Genomic DNA, 18,079 nt, shown 5'->3' on the forward strand with positions numbered 1-18,079 from the left:
AGACAAGAAGAAAAAAAAAAGGCTTTTAAGGCCCAATTTGGTTTGTAGTCTCTTGTGAGTGAACTCATAATTTTTCTCACTAACACATTTTAATCATAGGACGAACCAGAAATAGATGATTGGGCCTAATTTTATCTATTGGTTACCTACAAAATATTAATCACACAATTATTCTAAACTGTTAATTACAATTATTAATTAAATTATTTTTTTAAGATCCAATATTATTGTTAGATATATTATCTTTATTTTCACTTAACAACATACACTTGTAAATATTAATCACACAATTGTTCTAAACTGTTAATTACAATTATTAATTAAATTATTTTTTTAAGATCCAATATTATTGTTAGATATATTATCTTTATTTTCACTTAACAACATACACTTGTGCATACTTTCAATTTTGAACACTATAATGTTTAATGTACACTTATTTTAAGTATGACTCATTTTTACGCAATAGAAACATATAATCTATAATGAGTTGTTCTTTTCTCTTCTCACACCTTACGAGTTCTTTTATTTTTATTTTTGTTCTTAGGAACTTATTTATTTTTATTAAAAATATTTTTTTAAAACATTGGTTTTTCAAAAAAATTATTTTTATTTGCATTTTCAAGTAATTTTTCAATCATGTCAATGTCAAACGTATGATTTTTACAAGATGGACACTCAATAGCTACATTTCTACATTCTTCTAAAATTGAAAATTTACTATTTAAAGTTCCTACTTCCTCCAATGATTTTATTCTTTTACAAGATTTCATATTTAGATTTTAATTTACTATATGCAACAAACATGTTTTCTGATTCACAAAAATAATTCTTGAAAAGCATTATATAGCTTATCATAATTCTCATTATCACCACAAACACTTTCTAAAAGAATCATCATAAGCCATTAAGTATTTGCTTCTTCAACTGAGTCAGTTTGATGAGTTTGAATCATTATCTTCCAAAGTGATATAACCATTTTTCTTGAAAAATCTTCTTCCTTTCTTATCTTCACTCTTTTTAACATGTAGAAATTCTGTCTTGACTTGTCCCGATTCTCCACACCTGTAGCACTTAAAATTTGAGGATAATCCTTAATTCTTTTCTTTGCTTCCTTTGAATTGTCCATTACCTTTGGCTTTCATGAACTTGGTAAACTTCTTTATCATGAGACTCATGTTCTCATCATCAGAGTCATAATCTTCTTTGAGGCTTTTGCTTTTGACGCCCTTGGTTTTAAAAGCAATATTTTTTTTCCTTCCTGATCCTCTTCTTCATTCAACCTTCCAAGTTCAAGCTCGTGCTCTCTTAATTTACCAAAAAGAATCACCACATACATGATTGCAAGGTTTTATGACTTGGTGATGGTTGTGACTTTCGGTTTTCATGCATTGTTCAAAGATTTATAATTTTAATATTTCATTTATGAGTATCAATTTTTTTACCTAAACCGGAGATTTATAATTTGCAGGTCATAAATAGTTTTGCCTTGTTACATCCAAAATAATTCATATTGTTGAGTAAATGAGTTTTTTCTTGCATGTTTAACATCATTTGTGCCTTTATGGGTTACTCTTAAAATCTCTCACATTTCTTAAGCACTCTTACTAACATATATCATGTCAAGGATTAAAACAGATGAAATTATATTTATAGCCATAACATCATATTGAACCCTTCTATTTTCATTGGTAGTCCATTGTGAAGAAGGTTAGGCTTCTTGCACATTATCAACACAGACAGTAGGTAAAAATGGATCTTTTAAAATTGCATCTCAAACACCTCTATCAACAAATTTTAAAAATATTTACATTTTTACTTTCTAAAATGGATAATTTCCTCCAAATGGTGGTTTATTAATTGAAGTACCCTCAACAAAGGTTTGGGTTTGTCCAACCATTTTTGAAAGATGTGAATAACTCTGATACCAATTATTAAAACCATAAAATGGAATAATTGCATTTGAACAAAACCAAGAAAGGGGAGAAAATTAGAATTAAAGTTGTGTTTTAAATGTTTTTCTTTTTAAAGATATGATTTAGCAATAAAATTGATTCCTTTAAAATATTTAAAGAAAGTTCAGAAAAAAAAGACAAAATTGCAAGGTATTTTTATAGTGGTTCAGACTAAAAGATCTTATATCCAATTGTCAATCATTCTTAAAAGAGAGATAAACTAATCATTGAAATAGATGAAGTTTACAAACACAATAAAACAATCTAGAAAAGAGAACAACCTGAAGCTACAAAAGATGAAAGAGACCTTCATTAAATCCACAAGAGATGAACATCTCCTTTGAATCACACAAAAGATTAATAGTTTTTCCTAGAAAAAATAGCAACACTTAATCATTCAAGATCACACTTGACCCAAAGTTATCCTTCTAGTATATATAAAAGTAAATCTCACTTAATTTATAAAAGCTGCTTTCAAAATTAAGTTTGAAAAATGAAGAATCAAGTCACAATTGTCATCAATAATTGATTATTACAACAATTAATTATTACAAACAAGAATGAATTATTGTCATTGTTTTTCAAGATATGTTTAAGTGCAAATTTTTTTTGAATAATTAATTATAGTAAAATGATAATCGATCATCGTATATTTTAAAAGAAAACTTTACATTTATTAATCAAAGTGTCGAAAATAAAACTAATAATTAATTTGAACAGGGAAAATACCTGAGGAGAAAAGAAATCTCAGCACGGTTTGAAATACAATGATTTACTCATTAAAAAAAAAAACAAAAAAGTAAATGTTAAGTATGAAAAGAATATTAGAAAAAAACAGAGTAAAAATAGTTATGGCTTACATTTATCTGAAAACCGGTGATTGTGCTGTTTCATTCCTCTAATTAACTACCATGAAATATAAAAACCAATCGTGCCTCTCTCTAAGAGCTTTCTCTCAAAGCTCTTTCAGATTCTTCCATATTTCATTATCCTTCATTCAAGATGCCTCAGGGAACCCTTGAAGTTTTTCTTGAATATGCCAAAGGCCTTGAGAACACAGATTTTCTCTGTAAGTTCTTATTTATACACAAATATATAACAATCTTATAAGTTCCACCCTTCATAATCTCTCGTTAATCTGATCTGAACTTTTGTAATTTTTTTTCTTTGATATTTTCACTCATGCACGATCTGATGGAGCAGCTAACATGGACCCTTATGTGATCCTCACATGTCGCACCCAAGAACAAAAAAGCAGTGTTCAAACAGGTACATATTAATTATTTGTAAATCTGATTTTACTATAAACTCAAATTCAAATATCGAATGAATACGATGATTAACCCTAACGATGTTATCTTAACGTCCCAAATGGAGTTTTCAACTTAAAAATGATTTATGCAGTTAGAAGTTCACGAATTTACCTGTATTCAACTAATTTTTTAGATGTTTTATTTGGTATTATAATGAAACTTGTGAATGCAGATAAAGGAAGTAATCCAAAGTGGAATGAAAATTTCATATTCAACGTTTCTGAAGGCGTTAACGAACTGAGATTAAAGATCATGGACAGTGATTCCATGTCTGCAGATGATATCGTGGGAGAAGTTACGTGAGTCTTTTCTCCCTGATTTTTGTCTCAGCATAAAAAATTAAATCATGCTTAAGAAAAACTTTATTATTGTGTTAATTAAGTTTTTTAGAAATAACTATTCTTAAATAGACTAATTTAAATTGAATTATGTTTATGTATGATAGCATTACGTTGGATGACTTGTTCAAGGCAGGGAGCATTCCACCAACTTCATACAATGTTGTGAAGGATGACCGTTATTGTGGGGAGATTAGAGTTGGCCTCATTTTTAAGCGTCAGGTATTAATTTTTATTTTCTTACTTTGTTTATCATGTTTATATATAGATACATAATTGTACGTGAAAACTGCTATAAATTCTCCAACATACTTTTTATTCATAGTTAAAATTTGTTGTGAATCATAAATTTTGATGAGTACTACATTTTATTTATTGAGTGTCTCTTAATTTTTGTAGTTTTTTTTTATAAATTTTATCTAGTAGGAAATGAATAATTAAGTTGAGTAATTTTTATAAGAATCATCTTAAAGAACGTATCTTTGAGTCCGAATAAATTGGAGGAATATTTATAAATGAAAGTTATATACAAGAAATCTTTTAATTATATTTTTATCATATAGATCATGTTTAAAATGTATATTAATTTTAAAATTCTTTAATGTCATTGAGATGGGTGCATAAGATTGATGTTAAGTAGACTCTTGAAATATATGAAATTCGCTACATTTTTTCTTTGGGTTTGTTAATGAAGGAACGCAGAGAACGCGGCATGGAGGAAGATTTTGGGGGATGGAAGGAGTCTCGTTGCATAGACTAAATGTATTTACTGCACTTCTGAGTGTTTGAGTATTATTTGTTGTGTGAGGAGACATTAGCATTAATAAGAGATAAAGTTATGTAAAATATATTTGTTTATTTATTTATTGACAATTATTAGTTGTTTATATTTTGTTAATAAGAAGAGTTGAATTTATAACTTCTAACATTTTTTTCTTTCAAACTTTTCAAACCAATCTTATAATTGAGATAAAGGATATAAGAGTAATTTGCTAATAAGGATATAAGTGAAAAAGTGTAGAATCCTTAAGTTAACTTAAAGATTATGATACTGGTGGATGTAAAACACGAAAAACAAATTAGGTATAAAAATGGGGGCATTTATTTAATCACTGCTTTGTATCAAACGCCCACATTTTCTAGTTGATTATAACACTGAATCAATTGGAAAAAAGCAGACAATAGTTCCAAATCCCAATTCCTAAAAGATATTTGAAAGAGGGTACAATCATTTCTTTATAATTCGAACCAGAGTCACTTCAAAAAGAGAACACAAGTCGTTGCCACCAGTTGTGTTACCCAATATTGGTGTTTTTACGGCAGTTTGGTTATGAGCTCGTATAATATTTTCTTTAAAATCAAGAAAATAAACAAAAAAAATCTCAAAAAAAGTAAACTTAAACACGCAATTGTTAGCATATGCCTTAAATACTAGGAATTAAACCAATTAATAAGTTGACATAGAGAGTAGAGTAGTTAGATAGTGGTGACAACAACAGTTGGACTTGTGTACCTCCTTACTTTGCTCACCTAGATCTTCTCAACAAACAAAAGGCAAAAACACTAACCGAGACCTTATGTTCACAATGTATTTACAAATGTGACAGGGAAAATAAAAGGATACTAAACGATGAACATTTTTGCAGTCTACAAAAGTATAACTACATACCAACAGTAGTTATCCTGGAGGTAGCAACAAACATCTAACTAGCTTACCTTTGAAAATTATTGTTGCACTGAGAAAAGTGTGTTTGAGGATCAACTCCAGCAAAACCTTGAAGACCTGTTTTCTCCAAGGGTAGGAATGGAGAGCTTACTGATGACTGCTGCCCTGGCATGGACTTAACCCCTGTATCATGGAAAAACGAGAAATCGCTTTGTGAAAAGCTAGATGATCTGAAATCTGGCAACAATGAGACACCATCCCTCCGTTCATGATAGTTAGCAGTTTCCGGGAAACATCCTTGGAGTGTTAAATTTTCCTCTACTGGTATCGCCCCTGTAAGAGTCTTAAATGCAAATTCTAAGCATGGGTCTGACCAAGAATTCATAAACGGTGCACAATACTGTAACTCGGAATTGTCATGGTTTACAGCTCCAGTTTCAATTAGTTGCTGCTCCGTTGTAATAATTCCACCCTCAACAGCCTGTCCATTTTGCTTTAATGGCTCTTCATGTGTTAGTGTGTTTATATTCCAAGAATGATGCACAGGTTGTGTTATGTTTCCAGTGAGACTGGGTTCCACATCAAAATTCTTAAGAATGTTATCTTGATCAAGATAAGATTCCCTAGTTGTAAAGTTAGAAGCATTTTCATAAGAGATGGAGCCGGTCCTCAACTCAGGTTGACTAACCATATTAAGCTCCTTATTGAGCGAGGGTTGGTTCGAGTAATCATGGACTTCTTGATTAATGTCTGTCACCACAGTTCGATGCACTTGCCTATATGGGGGATTATCAAAGCCAGGAGGCAAAGCAGGCATTATGTCTCCACCAGCATCAACTGGAAAAACACCAGTGAGAGTCTTGATGGCAAATTCTAAGCATGGATCTGACCAAGAGTCCCCAAACGGTAAGGGGAGCTTAGGCTCTGATCTCACATCACCAACATTTTCAATTTCAACTTTCTCCAATTGTTCCTTGTGATCGGTTTGGGTATCATATGAGTTCTCACTCCGTTTTAATGATTCTCCAAGCACTTCTGTTTTCAAACTGTCAGAAGCTTGAAGAAGAGTAGGCTTGGTTTCTTCCCCAGCGTTGTGATGATCAGACACTCCATTAGTTAGAGTAGCAGTGGCTGTTGGCTCTTCTTTACATGATTTTCTAGTGGAATATTCAAGAGCTCTTTCAGCAGGCGGTAACTCAGGTTCCAGGCCAGCAAGTCGCTTTGATAACCGCACAGGTACTTTGAGCTCTTTCGTTCTCTTGGGTTTATTAGAACGCACCTGGGATTTTCTATACTTGCTTCCTGTAACAGTGTCATGTAAATTGTTTTCACTATCCCTGCATCTTGTAACACTGTCAATCAAAGACTTTTGAATATCAGTTTCAGGTCCGGTACTTCCCGATTCCATTTCAACCACCGTTTTCTGAACATTGTTTTCAGGGATTGTAGTGGCGCTACTCCCCTTAACACTGTCAATCAAAGTTTTTTGAAGATCAGTTTCAAGAATATTAGTGGCACTTCTGCCAATGTTTACTGAAGTGTTTTGAATATCAGTTTCAGGGACTGCAGCGGGGCTCCTTCCCGTACCATTGTCAACTGAAGCTTTTTTAATATCAGTATCAAGGACTGCAGTGGTACTACTTGCCGTACCATTGTCAACTGAAGCTTTTTGAATATCAGTATCAAGGACTGCAGTGGTACTACTTGCCCTACCATTGTCAACAGAAGCTTTTTGAATATCAGTATCAGGGACTGCAGTGGTACTACTTGCCCTACCATTGTCAACCGAAGCTTTTTGAATATCAGTATCAGGGACTGCAGTGGTGCTACTTCCCGTACCATTATCAACTGGAGCTTTTTGAATATCAGTATCAGGGACTGCAGTGGTGCTACTTCCCGTACCATTATCAATTGGAGCTTTTTGTATATGAGTATCCGGGACTGCAGTGGTGCTCCTTCCCATACCACTGTCAACTGAAGCTTTTCGAATATCGGTTTCAGGGACTTCAGTGGTGCTCCTTCCCGTACCATTATCAATTGAAGCTTTTTGAATATCAGTTTCGGCAACAGTACTGGGTATATTATCAGCTGGTGGTAACACACCAGTGAGGGCATTGATTGCATATTCCAAGCTTGGGTCGGACCACGAATAGTGATATGCAAAGGACAGCTGAGGTTCTGTTTTCTCATCATCCATCTCTTCTTTTCCCCTTTTCTCCAGATGAGGTGCTGCTGACTTTTTCCTTTTATTTGTTGACTTTCCATTTATTGGGGCTTGATTAGCAAGCACTGTAGCTGGCCCACACTCACTTTGCTGCAATTCCACTTTAGAGTTCATTGACTCATGCTCAATAGCAGCTAATCGTTTTGAAGCACGACGAGGAAGGTGGTGCTCTTTCTTTTTACCTGATTTGTTTGAGCTGATTTGGATTTCTGGCTTTTTGTCTTCTATTTTATCTCTTTCTTGCTCATGTGGTTGTTCTTTAGGAGCTGCTTGGTCCACAGAAATATCAACATCTAGAGTGTTTCTACTTTTCCTCAAGTTTCTTTTTGGAACCTGAAGTGTCTGTGCATTGACCACATTGTTTACCAACTGTACAGATTTACTTCCAGCAAGTCTCGGTGATGACCGCTGCGGTACATTGAACTCCTTCCTGATTTTGGATATGCTTTGGTTACCGTGATTTTTCTCATTACCATTCTCCACTGCATTCACAGCACGTTCCTCTTCTTGCAAATCATCTGCAAAAAGTGCTTTTGCTGATTCCTTCAAGGATTCATTTTTCAAAAGTGCTGACCTACCTGGGTCAGATGATTTCTTCACTTCAGATGAGTTTGCAGCTCCATCTTCTAGTGAATGCATATTTGCAACAGAATCACCTTTAGGAACAGAAGCAACCTTCGTTCTAGCCGAAACATTTGCATTTTGCTTTTTCCTTGGGCTATTAGCACTAGGTTCTAAGCTGCTTTTATCAAGTATTTCTGTGGCTGCAGTAAAAAGTTAAAAATAGGCAGGAATGGGCATCAGGTGTGAATGGTATATTCTTCATTCACAGAGTTGGATGAACTTGTAGTAAAATTGAATATACTTTAGTCATAAATAGTTTCTTACCTGCAGAAAGCTGTTGTGTGGGTGCAGACTGCTTCAGTTTCTGCCGCTTGGCAGCAGGTGGTGACTAGATTGAAAAACATGAAAGCATATAAAATATTCTGTTAGATTTCTTAGATGCATACATAAAAAAAAATAATGATTCTCCTGATGCTATAGGATTGTTCTTTGTTAATCATTCAGAGTTTGGACTACTCATCATATAGCATTCTACAATTTTAGACAACTAAATCAACCAAAATCTATAAAGGCTACAACAATGCAAGTATGCAAATCTTAATATTAGGAAAATTCTTAAAATGCTAGAATTTTCCGTGAGTCTCAAATCTGGTGTGATTAAAAAATCCCCAGATTTCAATCACTTACTAACAGCTTGGAGTAAGAACTAATGAAAAATAAGAATACTCCACAAAACAACAATGGTAAGATGGTAGTCATGCAAAAATATCTTACAGTTATGTTGTCTTCGTCTTGGATTTGTCTTCTACTTGGCTTAAAGGCACATGACCGTATATCACCAGATGCAAGATACCGCAGTACATCCTTCTTAGAGCGGAATACATATCCACTCACTGGATCAATATAAAACTGTCGGAAGTGTAACCCAATTATAATTTATATAAGCATCAACTTTTGAAAAACTGTAAATGTAGCATGTTACTCAATAAACCAAACAACAGTTTTATTTGCAGCCCACTTCTCTAAATAGGAGAAGAGAATTTTGGCTGAAATTTTTTCATACCGGATCTTTCCTAATGCCCTTGCCATTCTTCGAAATCTTCAATTCTTTTAACCACCCATGTGGTAAATCCTCCGGAATAGACTTCTCAACCACAACCTAAAACACCGAAAAACTTTGAAAATTAAACATGAACAATGTTACCAATATAAGTTATAATTCATAAAAATATTCAATGGATTAAATAAAGGCCCATAAATAATCAATTTTATAAAAGCTAGGTTATAACATTTTATTTGTAAACTTTCTATGCCTTTTGTTTGTAAAAATGTAAATGTGTTAGCAGCACACAACCCAAAAGTCGCAAAACATGAATAGTTTATTCAACCTGAAAGACAGAGACAAACTACGACTCAAAATTCTTCCCATCCATAGTGTTCAACAAAAGAAACACAAGCCAAATTGTTGAAGTAGAAGTGCAAATAAACAAATACATAAACATCAGGCAATAAGATGAGGCAGCCATTTAAGTTTCATGAATGGGCCCTTTTTCTTATGGGGGCAACATTCTTTCATGATTTAATCTTTGCGGTTGTATTTTCAAGTTAACTTACAAACCATGGTCCTTTTTGCACATTAAATAATCAACAGTCCTGCCATTTGGCGTGATTTTAGGTTCGTATGCCATGAATAATTCTAAATCATCAATCATATGCGTAAGATGATAATAAGAATCAATCTTCAGTCTAATGATAGCATTCATAATTCATTAATAATAAAGAGAAAAAGATTCAAGGAAAAAGTGATACAAACATCAATTGGAGAATCCATGTTAGTGCAATTCTTCTCCTTCTTCGGAGTGCAACTGCTGTCCTTTGGAGAATCCATGTTAGTGCCTATCTTCTCCTTCTTGGACAGGCAACTGCTGTCGTTGGGAGAATCCAAGTTATTCCCATTCTTCTCCTTCTTGGGAGCACAACTGTTGTTGTTTGGAAAATCCATGTTATTGCCCTTCTTCTCCTCCTTGGGAGTGCAACTGTCGTCATTTGGAAACTCCATGCTAGCACATTTTTTCTCCTTCTTGGAACTGCTGCTCTTGTTGTTTGGAGTCTGCATTTTACTGCATTTCTTCTCCTTGGAAGTGCAGCTCTTGTCATTTGGAGTATTTATCTTACTACTTTTATTCCCCTTCTTGGAAGTGCAACTGCTGTCCTTCACAGTTTCGAGATACCGTAATACCTCTGGTTTGGAGAAGAATTTGTATCCTTTTAATGGTTCGATGTAACACTGAAACAAGAAAACATGTTTATAGTGAGAGATAAGCAGCTTTAATAATGTATCACTATTGATGTTAAGATGCCTGAAAAAAACATAAAATACCACCAAAGATTACAGAATCACATGAACACATCAATTAAAGAGTATAGAGTTTAGTCTTTAAGAGCAAATATGATTACCATTGTAAAATTAATTGAGCATGATCTTAAAAGAACTAACCTAAAATCCAGCTCATCAAATTTAGGACAACTGTCAGAAGTCAGCCAAATGGGGGAAAACAATAGTAATGTTGTAACCACCGTACATTTAAGTCACGAGTGTTATTAAGAATTGAGTTTAAGATTTTCAAATAAACTTCTGCTACACACAAATCTCCAAAAAAATATTCATGATTCAAGGCCAGAAACCTAAGAACAGTGCAAGTTATGCACTAATAATGTCTACCATATATTAGTGGCAGCAGTAACTACATGACTACATCAAGCCGATGTTTAAGGAATATGATATTAAGTTGCTACGTGAATAACATAGACTAAAGGAAACATAACAATCTAAATGAGCTCGCTGACAATCTAAACAGTAACATCCAAATTAAGAGAATCTATCTCCCACCTTGTATCCAGATCCCATGTGTACACCACTTTTACGGATTCTGACTTCCAAGTTCCAGCCATCAGGTAACCATTCAGGACGTTCGTTAGCATTTTCTGCACTCTGAAATTATTACAAATGAACTAAATAAAAAGTGATAAAGTTTGTTCACAATGTTGATAGGAAAACCCCCAACATAAAAAATCTTCAAAATTCATACCCACCTGCTGTTTGGAATTACAGTTTGTGCTACTGTTAATCTGTTTATTGGTTGCTTCAGACTTTTCAATATCAGGATCTTCCATTTTCAGATCGTGGGTTATGTTATTAAAGATAAAACAAATTGATAAAAGCCCTCAAAGCTCTGTACATCTCCTTTATTCCAATAATCTGTTTCCACTGCCAAAAAACTTGCAGTCTGACTCGTCTAATTTAGTCAAGAGGCAGAAGTAACATGCAACACATATTAGGGATCACAACTTGCCCTCCAATGTAAACTAAGCTGTATTTTTCCCATCACCGCACAGAACCCCTGAAACACAAAACAACTCTCATGAATCATCAGAAAGATACAACTTCAATGGACATGCATATGCTATGTCAAGAATAACATCTGAACACTAAACGGATTCAACACATCACGAAATGAGGATCACCTGGTCACAATGAATTTCACTATCTCCCTCCTCACCAAACTAAAGATCGAATTTTTCATACGAAGAAAAAAAGAAGAAGCAAGAACATGCTTTAGCAAACCATAATGTTTGGTCCATGGTTGGAAAACACAAAGGCAAAGTACAAAAAATAATATAAATGAATCTAGACAAAACAGATGCATTGATTTTGACTAAAACCTCATCCAACCGCCCACCTCCTGGCCTCCGCGCATCTTCCCCCAACAAATCATTAACATACATGAATAAACTAAGAACAGAAATCAAAAGTATAAATTACTTGGACGCAGCTGAAGCAAAACTTATGACAGTACATATAGTAAAAATTAAGCTAAAAAAACAAAATTAGTTGTCGGATTAGGTAGTAGTTACAGTAAGAGAAAGGGGAATTGCTGGATCCGACGATTTTTGGAAAGAGTGGATGTAAAATTGCGGGTTGTGGAAAGAGAGGCGAGGGTATGATAAGAGAGGGTATTGAGAGTTTTGAAGATTGCTTTTGATGCTTTTATTTGAGTCTGAGAATATTTAATCTGAGTCCACGAATTGGCCTTCCAACCCACGTGTTCTAATGAAAGATTGAAATGCAACACACTTCTTGTTTCTTCCAAAAAATATTTTTATTTTACTTAAATTAAATAAAATTGGCTTCCATAACACAGTATGGGTTAGGTCAGTTACTCGCTCACTCACGCATCTTCCTTTTACTTCCATGCATCCTTCCACTTTCACATTCTTCTTTCTCTTCTTTTTAATCTCATTTTCCAAAATAAATTCATCATACTGACTTTCAGAAATACTTTAAAATCATAACAAAAGAAAAAAAAAGTATTAGTTTATTGATTGAGTGATAAAAGGTAAGTAAAAAAAATTACTTAAATTAAATAATAATTACGTGTATTTATTTATTATTGTCTATAATAGTACTTAAAATATAATTAATTCTATAACATAAAATATCTATGACATAATTTATATGAAATGGTGTAAATGACAGAGAAGATTGAGGTAATAAAAGATGGGATGGTTCTAATAAATAAAACTTGTTGCATTTATTTTTAGTTGGAATACAGAAACAATTTTTTTCTTTCATCGAAGTTAACTTTTTCAGTAATATTTACTCTCTTACTATGCATAAATAAATAAATTTACACTTCTTTCCTTTTATTATTAATATTATACAAAAATTCAAATTTGATCATACTTTTTATTATTATTTTTTTGTATAAACAATAATAAAGAAAGTATTTTGTTAATCTTTTGTAGTAAAATAATACTAGTATTTGATAGATTATGAGTGTCATGTATTGATATTTTCTGTTCAATTTAGTTTTTATATTTAAAATTTGACTAAAAAGTAAATAAGAGTTCTAAATTATATTTTAAAGTTTAAAAAAAAAATCACAGAGATTAACATATGAAAATTTCAATAATATGAAGAAAAAACTTCACTTGAAGTTTGTCCTAAATGATGAGAAAGATAGTACATTGATTCAATAACAAGTCCTCTTTGTTTTATTTAGTAAAAAATATTTTCAAGGGTTAAAACATAGGTATAAAAATACCTAATGACATATATTAAATATTTAAATATTTTGAATTATGTTTCGAAAGAGATATTTGGATTGTGTTTGTTTTTTGGATTGATTGTTGACCTGTATGAAATTAATTAAGAGAAGGTTGCGTGCTTGTTTTGCAAGATGAGATAATGTGAACAAAAAAGAAAACATTTATATGTTTTTTTTGTCAGGAAAGAAAAGTACAGGTATGATGTTAATAATTTATCTTTATTTAACTTTTATTTAACTTTTTTTATGCTCAACTAAATAATTTATGTTTGAAGTCTCATCTTAATTAAATATAAAATGAATTCATAATAAAAAATAAAAGTAAATTTATTATATAAATTATTTTGTGTGATTAAATTAAATTTAAAACTAATATATAAATTGAATATAAATTCTAATTTATAATTTTAATAATATGTCATGTTAAAATTAAAATTAGTTATTTTTTAATTTTTTATCTAATTTTTATATGAAATTCAATCACATACTATCCAATTTCATATAAAGTGAATATTTTCTCTTCACTCCTTTACTAAATAACACACTATATTAGAAAATAGTAATTAAACACAAAAATATTTTTTACATTTTTAAAAGTAAAATCACAAATAAATGTAAGCACTAATACAAAAGTATATTAAGAAGTATTATTTTTCTCTCTTTGAGTTAATTGATGAAAAAAAAAATTACTCTTTCTTACATAAAATAGTATCTGTAGTCTTTTAGGTATGCATTGCAACACTAAAGATATTTTTTTAATTAAAATAAATATTTATTTCTATTACTCTATAGTATATGCATATTTTTTTTCTCATAAATTAATATAGAAGGGGTAAAACGTACTAGTCTAATCCATTGTTAGTTCTAAAAAATGTGCGTCAGACTAACTTATGGAACAAAATCGATTTGATATTGATAATTTGTCCTACTCACAATGTATTCGATTGGGTTTGTCCATTACCTTTTTTATTTTTAGTTTATTTTAATTAATTTTCAATTTATCAAATATATGTTTTTAGAAATTTGTTTATATAACATTACAAATATATTTAATCCTATAAAATATTTTCTAAAATTATAATTAGATATATTAAAATAATTATACATTTACATTACTTCTTTTGCATCAAAATAATTATAAATGACACTAAAATAAAAAAATAATGTTATAATGTATTAGTGAAAATATAAGCACTACGGCTGTGTGTTTATTTTTTATGATAATAAAAAATACGATTATTATTTAAGTTTGAAAAAAGGTCAAATAAAAAAATGATTTAAATTAAACAAAGGGTGACTTGAAAGGTAGTATTTATAAAATATTTATTTTAATTTTAAAAATTATTTAAAGTGTAAAATTGAAAAATAAAAGTGAGAGAGAAATATTCTTTGTAAACAATTTTTTAATTAAAAAAGTAGTTAAGTTTGAAAAAAGACAAATGTGAAAAAAAAATCACTTTAGATATAGTACTAGGAAAAACACATGCATTACAAGTATTCGTTTTTTTTTTATTATAACAAAAAGTAATAAAATTATTATTATTATAGTTATAAAAATAAATATATATAATTTTTATATAATTTTTTTATAGATAATTTTTATTTGTTGTGATAATTTTTTAACTTAAAAAAATATTTTAATTTAAAAAAATGATTAAATTTAAAAAAAAAATGATAAAATCAACAGTTAAATAATTCTAAAAATTTACTTAAATTAGGTATCTATATATGTAATAATAATATAGATAACAAAGAGAAATTAATTTAAATAAACTTAAAATTAATAACGATATTAATATTAATATAAAAATAGTAGGTAACTAATTCGGACACAAAATTGCACGTGATTCTCATTAGTTTTAATAAAAAAATGAAATTATTTTCTGAAAATTGCTATTCTTAACATATTCACTACAAGTGGTATATGTGGTAGTTCTAGACAGTACAGTAGTTCTAAAGAGTACAGACTCTAATCCAGTCCAACCAAACCAAAGCCCAGTCAGTAAGCAAAAAGTTGTTTGCTTCCATTCACGGTTAGCTTCTCTCTCTTTATCTCTCAATTTTCTCAATTTTCGACTTTCCTTGCAAGATTAGGGCATTCAAAACTCAATACTTACTAATCCTCCAAAGTCTCTGGCTTCTTTCCCACTTCCTTCACCGGAGGCTATTACTTTCTCGTTATTAGGGTTTGTTTTTTCTTCCGAAATCCCAAATTTGTCCCTCTCAATTTGCACACTCAACTCCAGTTTTACACTTTCAGTACTGGGAATTTCAAAGGGAGTAACTTAATCACAGTTCTTATGTTCCGCTTTTCAGATGGCGTTGCAGGATAGGTTAGACAAGTTCAAGAAACAGCAAGAGAAGTGCCAAGCGACACTGTCAAGCATTGCAGCAAGCCAAAAATCTGCCTCACATGGTTCGGCCAATGGAAAAAACGTGCCCTCTGCGGTTAAGTTTTCGAACGACACGGAGAGGCTCCAGCATATTAACAGCATACGTAAAGCCCCCGTGGGTGCTCAGATGAAGCGTGTTATTGATCTCCTACTAGAGGTACCTATCCAAATTGCCTTCAACTATATTAGTCTTTGTTTCATCGGGTTTGAATTTTATTCTCATTTTTTTATGGTACCAGTGATAGATAGTCACCAGCATGGTAGAAGAATTAAGAATGGAGTTTTGCTTGTCACTTACATGCTTTGGGTTGTCAGCATCTTAACTCCTGTTTGGATAAAGATTTCAACAGACATTTGGGCATGTTCAATTAAGCTTCTCAAAAAACACTAACACTTAGGTCTTGCTTGGATAAATTTAAAAACGTACAAGTTGATTTTAACTTATTGTCCAATTTTATCTTTTTCTTTATAATGTCTACTAGTGTTCATTAAGAAATTTATCTAAATAAGGTTTCAGTTTTAAATAACAAAACTGTGTTCCTAAATCACCGAGGGTAGATTTTTTTTTTTTTCTGTAATAGTCTACGGGGTGTGTATAATATAACCATAAAAATCCACACAACATGTATAACCATGCTTTTGTTTCAGCCTTGTTGAAGTTAATTTGTGGCTAATGAATCTGAAATGAAATGGTGATTGATATAGTGTAAGATTGATCGATTTGTTTTATCATACTCTTATCTTCATGTGTTTGCGACAGACAAGACAAGCTTTAACACCGGAGCAGATAAACCAGTCGTGCTATGTTGACATAAAGGCTAACAAAGATGTCTTTGAGAATCTTAGGAAAAACCCGAAAGTGAATTATGATGGCCAACGATTCTCTTACAAGGTTTTTATTCATACCACATGATATATCTGTAGTTCTTAACATTCATTTATGCGGATGGTTCTTTAGAAAATAACACGTTCTACATTTTTTGTTTGCTTTTGGTCTATAGTCAAAGTACGGGCTTAAGGACAAAACAGAACTTCTTCAACTGATACGTAAGTATCCTGAGGGCCTTGCTGTTATTGACTTAAAGGATGCTTACCCCACTGTGATGGAAGACTTGCAGGTAAGATTACTTTTATTAGCCATCCCCCCCGCCCCCCCAATATTGAGCATTTCTTGGCATTGATTTTCCGGGACATTGGTTGTTTTGTTCCTAGACTAGATGTATGTAATAATTTCTTTTACATTGGACTCATGTCTACATAATGTTTGTTTTTGGAGAAACATGAGTGCACATTGGTCTGTTTTGAAAATATTTTTTGCCATTTTCTCCTAACATTTACACTATAGCATTTAGGTTAGCACCGAGGAAATCAAAACACTTTATTAAGCAGTCATTAGAAAATCTTGCTGTTAAGGTGCTGCTAGCTTCAGTGCAGTTCAGCCTTTCCTGATACACATAATCGAGTTGGACTTTGGAGCTGTATTAACGGGCAGAATTTCAAGTGTTCTTACTGCATGAGTTCAATTTGAAGGGCATCCTGCCTAGTAGTAGAAGAAAGTCCATTGAAATTTTCCTCCTTTCACTTATCTGCATCTGTTTGGTCTTTCCTCCTTTCCAAGACCTACTTTGCTTATTTTCTTATTGAGGTTTAAATGATGCTGAAATATGTAAATAAGAATACATCCATCTGATGAAGTTGAATTAAAATGACTTCAGTTAGATAACTTGTAGTGCTAGTTAATGTTTTTGCACAAATTGCAGAGTAAAAATAATGCAAATAAATGTTTTTCTCATGGAATAGGACCTTATAGAGTTTTCGGTTTCTAGGCTTTGAAAGCTGCGGGGCAGATTTGGCTACTGTCCAACTTTGATTCACAGGAAGACATTGCCTACCCTAACGACCCCAAATTGCACATTAAGGTGGATGATGATCTAAAACAGCTTTTCCGGAGTATTGAATTGCCTCGTGATATGATTGATATAGAGAAGGATCTTCAAAAGAATGGAATGAAGCCCGCCACCAACACTGCAAAGAGGAGGAGTGCAGCACAAATTCAAGGCATTTCTTCCAAGCCCAAGCCTAAGAAGAAGAAGAGTGAAATCAACAAGAGAACGAAGCTGACCAATGCTCATCTTCCAGAGCTTTTTCAAAACCTGAACAATTCCTGATTAGCTCTCAACTAGTGTTGGATTAGTTCAAATAGATAATGTATCAGACAGACTAAACTAGATTAGTAGACTGAAATAGTCAGGAGGTTCTTGCTGCTCTGTCCTAGTCTTATTTGTTTACAATTTTTATTTTTTATTTTATACATCAAGGCTGTAGCTAATGGTCTGTTGTGATCTGTAACAACTCGTAATAATTTGTGAATCCTTGTATATTAAACCATGTTATATTAATTTTCTTAGTCTTGTAACTTTCTGTACATTAATTAGTAGATCGAAAGTTCAATTCCTTTATTCAACTCAACAAGTGAAACAAAGCATCGCTTCGATCAACTTGAGACAGTAACCTAGCC

General features: G+C 32.0%; 3 protein-coding genes across 5 annotated transcripts; 2 read left to right on the forward strand and 1 right to left on the reverse strand.

Annotated features, from left to right (window-relative positions):
* Positions 1-2,816: 2,816 nt before the first annotated feature.
* On the forward strand, positions 2,817-4,493 carry LOC108347327 (elicitor-responsive protein 3). The gene is made up of 5 exons (XM_017586496.2): positions 2,817-3,024; positions 3,159-3,224; positions 3,441-3,567; positions 3,714-3,828; positions 4,301-4,493. The coding sequence occupies exons 1-5, from the start codon at positions 2,958-2,960 to the stop codon at positions 4,364-4,366; spliced, it is 441 nt and encodes a 146-aa protein (XP_017441985.1). The 5' UTR covers positions 2,817-2,957; the 3' UTR covers positions 4,367-4,493.
* A 551-nt stretch (positions 4,494-5,044) lies between these two features.
* On the reverse strand, positions 5,045-12,129 carry LOC108347408 (uncharacterized). Of its 2 annotated transcripts, XM_052875123.1 has the most exons (9): positions 11,976-12,129; positions 11,154-11,461; positions 10,951-11,052; positions 9,874-10,347; positions 9,124-9,219; positions 8,835-8,969; positions 8,385-8,448; positions 8,075-8,260; positions 5,045-8,014 (listed from the first exon to the last, which is right to left on the reverse strand). In XM_052875123.1, the coding sequence occupies exons 2-9, from the start codon at positions 11,232-11,234 to the stop codon at positions 5,319-5,321; spliced, it is 3,834 nt and encodes a 1,277-aa protein (XP_052731083.1). In that variant the 5' UTR covers positions 11,235-11,461; positions 11,976-12,129; the 3' UTR covers positions 5,045-5,318. The 2 variants fall into 2 exon arrangements, with proteins under 2 accessions (XP_052731083.1, XP_017442112.1); XM_017586623.2 differs by having other exon boundaries at positions 5,045-8,260.
* Positions 12,130-15,081: 2,952 nt separating this feature from the next.
* LOC108346852 (uncharacterized) lies at positions 15,082-17,977 on the forward strand. 2 transcript variants are annotated; one of them, XM_017585903.2, is made up of 5 exons: positions 15,082-15,201; positions 15,485-15,718; positions 16,322-16,453; positions 16,563-16,679; positions 17,388-17,977. In XM_017585903.2, the coding sequence occupies exons 2-5, from the start codon at positions 15,485-15,487 to the stop codon at positions 17,727-17,729; spliced, it is 825 nt and encodes a 274-aa protein (XP_017441392.1). In that variant the 5' UTR covers positions 15,082-15,201; the 3' UTR covers positions 17,730-17,977. The 2 variants fall into 2 exon arrangements, with proteins under 2 accessions (XP_017441392.1, XP_017441393.1); XM_017585904.2 differs by having other exon boundaries at positions 15,195-15,354.
* The last annotated feature ends 102 nt before the right edge of the window (positions 17,978-18,079 follow it).

This window comes from Vigna angularis, chromosome 1, assembly GCF_016808095.1.
Source record: "Vigna angularis cultivar LongXiaoDou No.4 chromosome 1, ASM1680809v1, whole genome shotgun sequence".
NCBI classification, from domain to species: domain Eukaryota; kingdom Viridiplantae; phylum Streptophyta; class Magnoliopsida; order Fabales; family Fabaceae; genus Vigna; species Vigna angularis.

Excerpts from the sequence above, each read along its gene's own strand:
- LOC108346852 (XM_017585903.2), top strand. The coding sequence starts at position 15,485 with ATGGCGTTGCAGGATAGGTTAGACAAGTTCAAGAAACAGCAAGAGAAG. Across the intron at positions 15,719-16,321 it reads TTATTGATCTCCTACTAGAG|ACAAGACAAGCTTTAACACC; the intron begins GTACCTATCCAA and ends TGTTTGCGACAG. Across the intron at positions 16,454-16,562 it reads GCCAACGATTCTCTTACAAG|TCAAAGTACGGGCTTAAGGA; the intron begins GTTTTTATTCAT and ends TTTGGTCTATAG.
- LOC108347408 (XM_017586623.2), bottom strand. The coding sequence starts at position 11,234 with ATGGAAGATCCTGATATTGAAAAGTCTGAAGCAACCAATAAACAGATT. Across the intron at positions 11,053-11,153 it reads ACTGTAATTCCAAACAGCAG|AGTGCAGAAAATGCTAACGA; the intron begins GTGGGTATGAAT and ends TAATAATTTCAG. Across the intron at positions 9,220-9,873 it reads ACATGGATTCTCCAATTGAT|GTTGTGGTTGAGAAGTCTAT; the intron begins GTTTGTATCACT and ends TCGGTGTTTTAG.
- LOC108347327 (XM_017586496.2), top strand. The coding sequence starts at position 2,958 with ATGCCTCAGGGAACCCTTGAAGTTTTTCTTGAATATGCCAAAGGCCTT. Across the intron at positions 3,568-3,713 it reads GATATCGTGGGAGAAGTTAC|CATTACGTTGGATGACTTGT; the intron begins GTGAGTCTTTTC and ends TATGTATGATAG. Across the intron at positions 3,829-4,300 it reads GCCTCATTTTTAAGCGTCAG|GAACGCAGAGAACGCGGCAT; the intron begins GTATTAATTTTT and ends TTGTTAATGAAG.